Raw genomic sequence first — 12,744 nt, forward strand, 5'->3', positions numbered from 1 at the left:
TTTTCTTGCCTTTGCTGCCACACAGACTGCTAATGAGGCTGAGTGTCTTTTGCGTGGCTTAAGGTTTCCAAGGACACGCTTCCAACCGTATGATGTCTCTTGTCATCTGGTGTTACTTGGCGTGTTTCAAATTAAAGCAGAGACGTCGTCATGGTCTTCTGAGGTCTTTAATATACTCTCATTTACGTGGCATGGCCAGGAACTAAATATCACATGTCTTAGTCTGTTTGGGCTTCTGTCACAAATGTCATAAGCTGGGTGGTTTACAAACAGAAGACATTGACTTCTCACACTTCCGGGGGCTGGGAAATCCATGATCCTAGCCCTGGTAGCCACGAGGCGAGTGTCTGCCACCTAGTTCACAGACACCATCCTTCGCTGCATCCTTCTGTGGCACAGGGGACCCCTAGCTCTCTGGGGTCTCTTTTATAAGATCACTAATCCCATTCACGCCATAATCACCCCCCAAAGGCCCCAGCTCCTAGTACTGTCACCTCGGCATTAGCATTTTGACATAGGAGTTTGGGGGCACACAAACATTCAGACCCCAACATCAGGTTCAGCTGAAGTCCTGAATGTTTGGGATGTTAAGTCTACCGAGGCCCAGATAAGTTCACGGGGAAGGCCGGACAGGGGTGGAACAGCATCCCAGGGTGGAAGGGAAAGGTCAGAGAAGCAATGTCCGCAAAGTCCTTATCATTCCATACTGACATTTGCCCTCTCATGGCAGGGGAACACTTAAGAATCTGCCCTCAAGAATATACATGCTGCACCACGGAAATGGAAGACAAGTTAAGCCAGCAGAGCAAACTCGAGTTCGAGAACCTCGTGGAAGAGACGAGCCATTTTGTGCGCACCACTTTCGTGTCCAGGCACAAGAAATTTGACGGTAGGTGGACCAGCTTCTGATTCACTTTGTTCGAGGTGTGCTTTCCTGAGGATCTTGGTTTTATGTGAAAAACATTTTTTTTTGAAAGCTGGTGCTTTCCTCTCCCTCTTAAACATTTATAACTTTGTCTATTTTTAGAAAAAGCATGAGCTTTCTTGACAATTCTTAGAGTAATATGTTACAAAGCCTGCGTTAACGAAGAGCTGTTTTGAGTTTGTGGTTTTGCCTGTGAGATTTATTCTGAAAGATTGAGCTTAATTTTTCATGATTAGAGTGATTCTAATTCAGGTTTTGTCACATCATAGCTTGTCTTAATTTTTCATCTGGGGATTTTCTTTAAAGTAATTAAGTGTCATTTAAAATTATTTGAAATATAGCAACACTTTCGAGAAGACAGGCTTGTTTTAAGTGCTAATGACACAGACTCCTTTATTTTGGAGTTTGGCCCTCCAATAATGCAGCCACATTTTGCCCTGCAGTGACAGTGCATTCTGCCCAACGTTTAAATCCTGTATTGATTTCCTGATTATAAGCAATCCACTTCATTTCTATATTCTATTTGTTAAATAAACAGTTGGTATGAGAAAGCACAGAGAGTGAAAGTGATTATTACGAGCATGGCGACATTGAATGTTCTCATCAGCACTTGAGAAAAATATTCAAGATCAATCTGATTTTCATAAACTGAATTAATAATGATCATGAGAAAGTTAAAATTCTTAGGTGGTTGCATGATATTTAACGCTCTAAGAAATGAATGCACGTGCCGTGGCTCATTGTAAACCAGACTCGCAAATTGTGGCAACCCTTCCTGGTACCTTTGGGTCTTATTAAGTTGTCCTTGGGCAGTGGGACTGCCATCATTTCCCTTATCCTCTCCAGTCCATGCACTGCAGAGCTAGTTTAGAAAAGGCTCGCCGAAGTTTTGATTTTCCTTTCTCTTTTCTCTGTAGTAGGTAAAATGTTCTGCTTCATTGCGGCTTTAACCTATTACAGCAACACCAATTCCTTTCAAATCAGCCCTCCTCGTCCTAAAAGGCAGGTCCAACCTGGTGGTGGTTTCAGTACTTAAGCTGATGTGACATTTTCCATGTAAGTCAATGGGACTTCCTCTTATCTGCCAAGTGTTTGAACATTTGCGTGGTCTTCTCTGCCCCTCCCTCTGTGTTCAGCTTTATATGTGGAGGTATATGAAAACAATTCCTTATTTAGAAGTGACGCTGTGCGTGTTGTTCCCTTGAATGAGGCGAGGGAGTACTTAGTTGTTGCCCTTGATTGACAGATTACAAATTCGGTGACATTCAGGAGCCCCTGAAGGGGCTCTGTGCTGGAGGAACTGTAATGTATCACTTCACATTGAGGCAAATTGAGACGCCATTTCGTTTGTTACAGAAAGCACGGAGAGTGATCTGGTGTTGTTGACTTTTACCTGTCTTTGGAAAACAATTCTAGTGCCTTTTCAAAGCTGGACTCCAAAATTCCGGAAAAGGAATTCTGGGACAGCCTTCGTGATACACAGCGTATATTCCTTTTAATGAAAATACTTTGTGTCTGATAGTTTTATGGGGAGCTGATTCATTTTTTTAAATATTTTTTGAATGTTTATTTATTTTGAGAGAGAGAGCCTGAGTGGGGTGGGGGTCAGAGAGAGGGAGAGAGAGAATCCCAAGCAGAACCCGACACGGGGCTGGAACCCACGAACCCCTAGATCGTGACCTGAGCTGAAATCAAGAGTCAGACGCTCAACTGACTGAGCCACCCAGGGGCCCCTGATTTGTTTTTTTAAATGCTATTCAAAAGGAATGAGCCTGATACTTGTATTCTCATAGCAATGACTTTTAACAATGACTTTTTTCCCCCCATACTAATGAATTTTACTTTTGTTTTACTAAAGAAGCCTCCATCCCTCTCTCTCTCTCTGTCTCTCCAGATGTGTTTTAAATTGTTTTATGTACTTGGGGGCACTATGTCAGTCGGTTTGACAGGATCTTGATTTTTGCTAAGATTAGATCTGACATGGGGGTTGACGAATTCTTTTTTAACAGTGCATCTCAGGTTGGGATGGGAGAGAAGTTGAGATTTTTTTCAAGGAAGCTATCGGCCAGACTTATTTTTAAAAATCAAAACGTGGTCCTGATGAACTCAGCTTTTGAAGAGCCTGTCTTAAAAAAAAATTATGAAACTATGTAAATTTGGAAGTCACCATTCTAACTTCGGCTACTTCTTTAGGCAGTTACATGAAGGTCAGCCACACAGTTGTAGGACTTATCTTCTCATCCCGTGAAGGTGATCCTGCGAAGTCACCTGTTGGGGAAAGGGGTACATTCACACAGCCAGCTTTCTGTTTTCTCCCTTAGCTTTTTTAAAAAGGAACACTTCCTCACTGATGAGTATCAGTGAGTGTGAGCACAGAAGTATCTAGGATCAGTTGTGGAATGGTACCCTGTGAGCCTTATTTTCCCAGATAAAATCCGTGGTGCCGTGAAAGACTTGGAGTTTATTTTTAGTGGTTTGCTATTATTCTGTGAGTCAGTTTGCATACTCACTGGGGTCTCTTGATCCAAAGCATCCGTTTTGCGTTTCTGCTGTGGTCCCACGTTCTCAGAGATCTTGATTTGTCATCAGGATTTTGCATGTTTTTGTTGGCTACCTGTTCTCCTTCGGATGAATGACTATTCCATGAGAAGGTGAGCACTCCCTTTCCTACCATTCTTATTTTCATTTAGGTAGAGCGGCAATTTAAGTTACCTGATACAAGTGATTCAGTCCAAACCATATTCAGAGAGGATAAATTTAGCCACTATTAACCATCAATCTATAGTTGTTGTTTTCCTTATTGTACTTTCTTAGAAATGTTTTGATTCTATTTCACTTTTCATTTTTTGTGGCAGAGGTGACTCCTCAAATTTGAAATTCCCAAACATTTAATGTAACGTAACATTCTGTTTCTTGCCATGTTCCTTCCTACTTTTTATTAATGTCTTTGGTAATATTTAAAAGAAACACGGTATAGAATTATAACTATTCATTGAGTGGTCAGAAACTAACCCTGAATTAATATGAATTCTTCCCCAGCTTTCCTAAATGATCAAGCTTTGCTTCATACTCCCATTAGTCCAAAACTTTGTAGCTGAGAGGCAATAAATTGAAAGAGTACATAATATCAATTGCATACATTTTCCTTCTTTGGCAGAGGACTTTCTTATAACTGAGACGCTCTCTTTTTCTTTTTAAACATAGAATTGAAATGTTATGAAGGTATATAAAATAAAAGTTTATATTCTTGGCACTGGTACTTTTGCAAGTGGTTCACAAGGTTTGGGTTAGTTGGTTGTTGTTGTTGTTTTTTTTTTTTTTTCCTTCTTTCTCTGGCCAAATCTCCACCTCTGGCTCGCATCGTGTACCCCTAGAAGCCCATCACCCTGTGGACTGGGGCTTAGCCTGCAAAGATTTCCTCAGAACGATTCAGTGTTGCACTCAATTTGCTCTGTAGCCAAGACCAGACCTTTCTGTCACACCCCAGGGGTTACAATTACGAAGACCATCAGGTATACCTGGCAGAGTGATCACAGCATGACTCCCTTGCTTCCTACCTGTCTCACCTCTGCCAAACACCCGACAGCCAGAAGTTTGCAAAACAAGTAAACAAATCATATAAAAACATTCAAAAAAGGGAGGGACATCCTTGTGCACCTGCTCATTTTCCCAGGATTTTTGTGTTTAGTGACCATTTCACCTGTCAAATTGGCATTTGTGTCTAAATCGCAGTGATTGTCATGCTTCTAAGTGGCTAACTTTTAGGATTCTAGGAAAATAGACACCAACCACATGCTCATGTTGGTATAGTATAGTAATAAGAGACAACTCCTGGCCCCGTTCCTCACTCTGTATAGATGCTAACCTATCGACCGAAGTGAACCACAGTGCAGAGCTCTGATGTAAGTCAAGAGTATTAGGCTACAGACTTGGTTTCATTCTCCTCGGTGGAAACTTGGCAAGTGACTTACCCTCTCTAGACCCCAGGTTCCTCGGAGCTCTTCAGTGGGGGACTCAGCATTGAGCCCCAGACTGAGCATTCCTGAAGCCCTGCTTATCATCACTGGTACCCCTTAGACCCTCTAGTGCTTTCCAGTCTCCAAATATGCTAAGATTTCATGAACAGCAGTATCCTCTCCTCTGTCTCTCGTGTCTGTCCTGTCCCAGTTATTGTGGGGAAGAGGTGATGATGTCTTGAGAGGGAAGTGGAATGAATTTTTTTTAATCCTTAAAAAAGAAAATTACCCACCTAAATATAGTCTTGCCCCCAAGGAACCTGGGGCCTAGAGAGGGTAAGTCACTTGCCAAGTTTCCACCGAGAAGAATGAAACCAAGTCTGTAGCCTAATGCTCTTGACTTACATCAGACTTATAAATAGCAATGGAATAGGAACTTGACATTTGCTTGAAATTATAACTAAGCTTTTATTTGTTTCGAGTGGACACTGGCTAAAAATCATTGATACTCCTTTAACAAGGCAACGGTGATATTGGTGGGTAAAGAATCTAGCCACATTTTTGGAAAAGGCAGGAATAGTATTCAATTAGAAGTTGTCTGTCAATTAAAGGGGAACGGGTGTTTTGTGCAAAAATGTTATTGAATCAGCTAAGCTGTATTATTTATTCTCCTTATCTCACAAAGCCCTGGTAGCTTCTGTCTTAACGTGAGCACCAGCACCCTATTCTCCAGGAACGTGCATGGAATATGGATTCTTGAGAGACAGGAAAATTTCGTTGAAGGGATATTTTATTTTGCTTATTTTTTCTTCAGATTTATTTGTGCCGAATTTTATTCACATTTGAAACTCAATATGAGAGTTTTTGTTGTTGTTGTTGTTGTTCAGTTTGTCCTTCTTGGTCTTATTATTTTACTTTCCTTCCTGGTTTTTATTTATGCATTTTAATGACACACATTTGTCCAGAGATTTTTGCAGCAAGTAAATTTTTAAGAGCAAAAAATAAAAATAAAAATAAAAAAAGTTGAGCAGTAATTTCCATCTTTCTGAAGAACTTATTCTATACTAACACAGTCAGCTCTGATTTTACTGAATGTGGAAATAATTTATACACAGCGACATAATATTTTTATATTGCAAATCTGCTTGTGTTTTCTTTTAAAATATCATTTCTCATCTATATACTGTAGAGATGACAATAATGCAATGATATCTATAAAATATGGTTGAATTTTCCCAGAGAAAACACTTACTTGAATAGGAAAAACCGCTAAGTAGTTTTCCATATGTGGTAGAATCGTCTATATTTCCTGTCATATGAGTGGTGTGTGTGTGTGTGTGTGTGTGTGTGTGTGATTTCAGTTTGGAAACATTTATTCAGAACCTTATATGTAGAAGACACTTAACCAAGTGGGTAGTAGATAAAAAAAGTTGACTAATAATGACAAAAATACGGTCACAATCTGTCATGAAGTTTATCTTACCTCGTTGGGGAGACACAAGTATCAAACCAATAGTAAAGAAGGCAGGATTGGCTGTATCATATGGTGGGAGTCCATTGGAGGCAGAACGGAGGGAACAAAGTGTTCTACTTAGAGGCATCAGAGAAGACTTTTGGAAGAAGGGACAGACAGGACTCTTAAGGAATAACTTAAGAGTGTGATAAAGAAGGGGCAGGAAGAGACAAAGGCACCAGAAATTTTGTATGCATGTCTACAAGGTCCTTGGGACGTGTTGTAAACATATTTACTATTGATGTTTTGCAACATTGTTTATCTGTTGACATTTAGCTTGCATCTATCATGTAGATATTCTGTAGAATCGTGTCAGTCGTTTATGTCTTCTATTGTTTCATAACAAACAACTACAAAATTTCAGGGCATAAACAAGAAGTATTTATTTTTTCCTGAATGCATCTTTGGATTGTCTAGAGTTTGGCTATTCTGGTCTATGCCCTGCTCACTTTGGCTCTAAACTACTGTTTGGTCTGGTCTGTTCTAGATATTACTGTTCTTTTGGAGGCAGGAGTCCATCTTGATCATTTTCTTCTCATCATGAAGTTTAGACACTAAGATTCATAAGTGGAGGCATGGTGCCCCTTAATGCCCAAACTAGGATTGGCACACTCTCTTCCCAGGTTCTGTTGGCCAAATCAAATCTCCCAGTCATTCCTAACATCAGTGGAGAAGGGATTATATGACTTAAAAGTGAAGGTTGGGGGAGGAGTGAATATTTCTATATCCTAACTACCATAGTCCTCAACTGACTCCTCTTGTTATTCTCAAAACAACATTTTATGTTCTGCACAGGGTGGTTTGTTTGTTGTTGTTTTGGTGGATTCTCTAGGAATTCAAGAGGGATAAGTATTTTCTACATGAAGCACAGGGACATACCTGTTTTACCACTGCCTTCAGTCTCCTAGCACAGGAACAAATGCTAGCATAACCACACAGGCACACATGCACCACTTCCCCAATGTGATTCAAGAATAAATAGATGTGATATTCCTGTTTCTTATGCTACTAGTACTCTTGTTCGTAATACAGAATAGAAGCTACCTGTAATTCATGAGGGTTATCGTATTAATTATCTTACAAAATAATTAGCTGAACACCTTTAATTTTGCTAGGCTACCACCTCAATGACATGTATTTCATCTGAAGGACACATCTTTGGAAATCACATTGTCCTGGATTGGGTTTTAGAAATTGGAAACAGTCATACTATCACTGGAGAGTGATCAGTGATCTGCTAGTTTTACAAAAGGTCAGACTTTCCAAAAATAAGAATCAGCTAACAGGGGATTTCAACTTTGGCAGAACTAGTGCAGATTTACAAATCACAAATGCCTTGTGTTTGCACAATGTTGGAATAGATGGTCCATGGTAGGGGTCTTTTAAATGCAAATGCGTGAAGAACCCAGATCTTTGTACAAGTGAAATTTGTCTTTCCTTCCTCCCTTTCCCTTTCTCTTTGCCTTTGCCTTTCCCTTTGCCTTTCCCTTTGCCTTCCCCTTCCCCTTCCTTTTTTTTTTTTTTTTTTTTTTTTTTTATTCTGCTCTTTGGACAGATCATTCCAAACTAAGGAAGCCCACTGCTGATTTACAGCGTCATGTCCTCTGTGATGGACTACCAGTCTTCTTCTAATTCTTAGACCCCTACCACGCACCTCAAAGTAAAACACATTATACTCCCAGTGTAGTTGTAATATTATCATCTTATTATCACCAGTTCCCTTGCATGGTGGCTTTGCTGAGCAGCTGTTTCACAGACAAGCCAATTTCTTTTAAGTATTGCTCTATCAGATGCTGAAACCAGCCCTACCAGAAGGGTTCTTGGTCGTGAATGTTAATGAGCAGACAAGTATCTGCTCTCTGACAGGGACTCACTAATCCTTTGAGTAAGTATGGGTAAATTACAGGAGAAATTTTATTTCAGTTAAATTGATCTGCCACTGAATAGAGAAAACTGATTTTCTTATTTTAATGAAAATCAAGAAAAATATTTAACGGTGGTGTAAATTAGAGCTCAGTGGAAACATTTTTGTCTTTAAACCTGAGAATACTCAGCTCAACGTAGACTAGTTTGACTGCATAGTGTATGTAATGATGATGGAAAATTCATGATCTCTGGTTAGGCGTGATGAGCACTGGGAAACAGTGTAAGTCACCGCCTCTAAGTGGGATTTTGCACCAAGATTCTTGACCTTCCCTCATGATAGGGAATCGGAATGAAACTATGTTTTCCTCCTCCGCTGAGACAACATGGTTTCCCTTTTCAAATGAATAACATGGTAAAGGCATAAGAAGCATTTATATGCTTTGAGGGTTCTAAGATTTAGAAGGAAAGATTCAGGTGAGAATCTGAAATGACAAACCTTGTCCTGACAGGAGTCCCTGAGGTGGGCACATTGAAGGAATGAGATGGACAGGAAAGTGATAATGATTGAATGAGTTGATGAGTCCATGTTTGTTTGTTTGTTTGTTTTTTAATATTCTCATTTTTGTATGGTTTCTAAATATCTATAATAATAAAAAAGTTTTTTAACAAGAAATAACTGACTTGGGGCACCTGGATGGCACAGTGGGTTAAGTGTCCGACTTTAGGTCAGGTCATGATTCACGGTTCCTGAATTTGAGCCCTGCATCTGGCTCTCTGCTGTCAGTGCAGAGCCCGCTTTGGATCCTCTGTTCCGCCGCCCGCCCCCCCCCAGCTCCTCCCCCTCTCACGCTCCTGTGCATGTGTGCTCTCTCTCTTTCTCTCAAAAATAAACATAAAAAAATAACAAAACAAGAGATAACGGACTTCAGCATATACAGCATGGGAGATTTTCAGACCGTGAATTCATTGTAGATACCTAACAATGTCAGCAGATAATTGTCACCCTCATGTCTTGTGTATTTAACAACAGTAAATTAAACAGAGAGTGCCATTTTCAAATTTGCAAAGATGAACAGAATTTACACAGACTTTAACTCAGATTGAGGCTACTTAGTTTCTGCTTCCATCCAGCATTTTATCATTGTTTTTCTAGAAATGGCCTCTCCAGTTTATCCCCATGAATAGGCGTGTTAAAAAAAAAAAAACCCTCTATTAAATATGATTCAAAATGTTGAACTCTAGTTTAGAAGATATATGGGGGGCGTCTGGGTGGCTCAGTTGGTTGAGTGTCCAACTTTGGCTCAGATCGTGATCTCACGGTTCATGGGTTTGAGCCCTGCGTCAGGCTCTGTGCTGAGAGCTTGCAGCCTGCAGCCTGCTTCTGATTCTGTGTCTCCCTTTCTCTCTGCCCCTCCCCTGCTCGCGCTGTCTCTCTCTGCCTCTCAAAAATAAATAAATGTAAAAAAAAAATTAAAAAAAAAGAAGATATATGGACACCATGGCAAGCAGACTGTTCATATACAAAATTTGGCAAGATTCAGAAGAAAATGTAAGATGTATATTATAAGTGCATTATAAATAACATTTCAGTGTTGCTCAGTAGTTACCCAGTAATTTTTAGTTGAATGACACCTACGTGAACTTGGCATTCTAGCAAATTAAAAGGAAAAGACAGCTTGCCTAAGCAATTAATTCCATAGGGTTCCAAGTATTCCATTAGGTAGGAAGAGAATATTAAACCAAATATGGAGGAGGTAGAGTCAGGAACCAGCTAAGCCTGAATGGTTCACAGCACCCTGAGAAATTTTTGGAAATCACTCAACACGGCTTCAGAATTTTCCACTTATTATTCTTTCAAAAGGTTTGTAATATTCATTAAATGGACAAATATTATTTTGAGGATGACTGTATATAGAAGCACATGATCTTCATGCTGTTGCCACCTTACTTCATGGTTTAATTGAATCCAGATAACTTGAAAATGAAAAGCAAACTTTGAAGTCAGGTATCAGGGAATTGGGCCTCCAAGGCCTTTCCATGTTTGAGGAAATTGTAGTTCCCACATATTTTGTTTTTGAACATTTCTTTGCATATTTTCTCCATTTAGGAAGAATAACCCTGTGGTCTTTACAGGCTTGGGTTCCCTCAGCCCTTCTGTCTCCTTCTCAGTGCTGATGTTATGGACACCTGCTCATTTTCACTTGTTTCCTGTTCTTTTAAAAAGTGAGATCAATTGCCTATTCCCTGTGGAAGTCTAAACTCTCTAAGTATAAGCATCAGGTCTCCTATTTCTATTTTACCTTCCTATGCTTGACTTACTACAGAGCATATTTAATAATGCTGTGGTTTTGTCTGGCTATGGCACTGGCCTGCACAGACCCAAGGGCACGAACTGGTCACATGAATTACTTAGGTTTCGGTAATAAATATCACAGAAGAAAATGACAAGCTTTGATTTCTAGTTATCTGTTAACTCTCAGGGTCCATAAACCTGGGAGTCATATTTGATTTCAATAGCATTTATTCCAGTGGACCTAATGGAACTAATTTAGATTCCCAGAACTATGATGGTCTTTATCTCAGGGTGCAAGTAAAAGCCCTTGCCTCAAAAAGCAGGACAAGTGTATACTTCTCTGTCACACACACACACACACACACACACACACACACACACACACGTGTGTGTGTGTGTGTGTGTGTGTGTGTGTGTGTGTGTGTGCATGACTATGGAGAGGTTAAGATGCACACGAGTCATCTGGAGGACCAGTTAATGTATAGGTTGCTGGGCTCGCATACTGGAAATTTGGATTCTTTGGTACGCATGGGACTCAGAATTATTTACCTTAAGCACCCCATATTAGTCTAAATATCCTGGTTTAATTGAATTGAGAGGTCAATTGCCAGGACATAGAGTAAGGCACAGAGAAATGACAGAGGTTTTTCAATCTTTGCTCTATCCTATTAAACATTGGGGTCAGGGCACCTGGGTGGCTTAGTCCATTACGTATCCTACTCTTGATTTCCGCTCAGGTTGTGATCTCAGTTTGTGAGATCAAACCCCACATTGGACTCTGTGCTGACAGCATAGAGCCTGCTTGGGATTCTCTTTCTCTCTCTCTCTCTCTCTCTCTCTCTCTCTCTCTCTGTCTTTCTCTCTCTCTCTCTTTCTCTCTTTCTGTCGCTGTCTGCCCACCCCACCCCCTCAAAATAATAAATAAATAAACATTGAGAAAATAAATATCGGGGTCAGTTTAGGTCTGCCAATAAAAGGTCCCTACTGTGTTAGGTGGGATTTAAGTACCTACTGTTCATCACACAGTGTGTTTTATACATTAAGCAAGACTCTTTTTTCCCTCTGATTTTGACAATGAGTTATACTCGATCCAGAGCTCATTTGCTCTTTTGCAGATCAAAATTATACTTTGTTTGAACTTTTAACATATTTGTGAACTACAAAATATTCTTTTTATCTGTTATTTTCTAGTTCATAGGCTCTAACAGATACTTATTTTTCACACTGTAGAAAATGCATTTTGATTTCTTCGTGTCTTTTGTTATTGTTTGTTTGTTTGTTTATTTATTTATTTATTGCTCGGATGATATTTTTGAAGCCAAGTAACTTTTTCTGAAGAGCATTTTCTGATCATAATTAACATATGCTTTTTGTAGAAACCTTGAATAGCTTAACTTTAAAGGATTGAAAGTTTCTTTAAATTTATGCCAACTAGAGGGGAAAAAAACCCTCATGACACTGAGGTAAAAATGTAATAATAACCACTGTATGGTTTCTCACGAAACTTTATACAAATAACTTCTGAAAAATAAATCAATATGAACTTTTAGTTTCTGTGTAAAATTGTTTATAAATATGAAATGAAAAGTAGAACTCAATCCCTGCAAGGGGGAGAAGATTTTTCTGTTTTCCGTTGTTGGTATTCTCCTCACACTTTATACTATTTTCTCAATACCACTTTTGACCACTTTTACTGTAATCGAGTCGATGGTCTTGATTTAGAGTGCACATAGAATTATGCGGATTATGTTCAAATTATGACAACATAGTGCTAAAGATTTATATGATCCAATAAATCATGATTTATATTAAAGAATAGGTCAAGGAAGTACTTAAAATGAATCCTCCCGTGAAGAGGTTTATGGAAAATAGAGATTTAAGGAAAAATGATATGAACACTTTTAATGCCCTTCTTGACCCCTGGTTCACAGTTTTACCGACATGGCCCAGGTATCATCAGGTGAACCAGACTTGCCCTCTCTCTCTCCCCATAGTGCCCGAAATATTTTAGGAAGGAAAGTGGCTTCTAAGACTATTGTCAGGCCTAGAGCATTCCAAGTCCCCCTACAAACAGCAGACTAGCGGTCAGACACAGCCTGCTGACATTTTCAAGTTTTAGCTGGTCTCTAGTGCATAAAACTCTGGATTGGATTCTGCAATTGGAGAAGCTGGGGAGCCAGTTTTAATTAAC

The 12,744-nt window shown here is 39.5% G+C and overlaps 1 protein-coding gene across 1 annotated transcript in view; it reads left to right on the forward strand.

Moving 5' to 3' along the window:
• Positions 1-12,744, forward strand: part of GPC6 (glypican 6) — a 1,111,907-nt gene that overhangs the window by 286,125 nt on the left and 813,038 nt on the right. Inside the window, exon 2 of the mRNA XM_042928923.1 lies at positions 731-889. Coding sequence (XP_042784857.1) covers positions 731-889 — 159 coding nt within the window. The remainder of the gene's footprint in view (positions 1-730; positions 890-12,744) is intronic.

The sequence above is a fragment of the Panthera leo genome, chromosome A1 (genome assembly GCF_018350215.1).
Source record: "Panthera leo isolate Ple1 chromosome A1, P.leo_Ple1_pat1.1, whole genome shotgun sequence".
NCBI classification, from domain to species: domain Eukaryota; kingdom Metazoa; phylum Chordata; class Mammalia; order Carnivora; family Felidae; genus Panthera; species Panthera leo.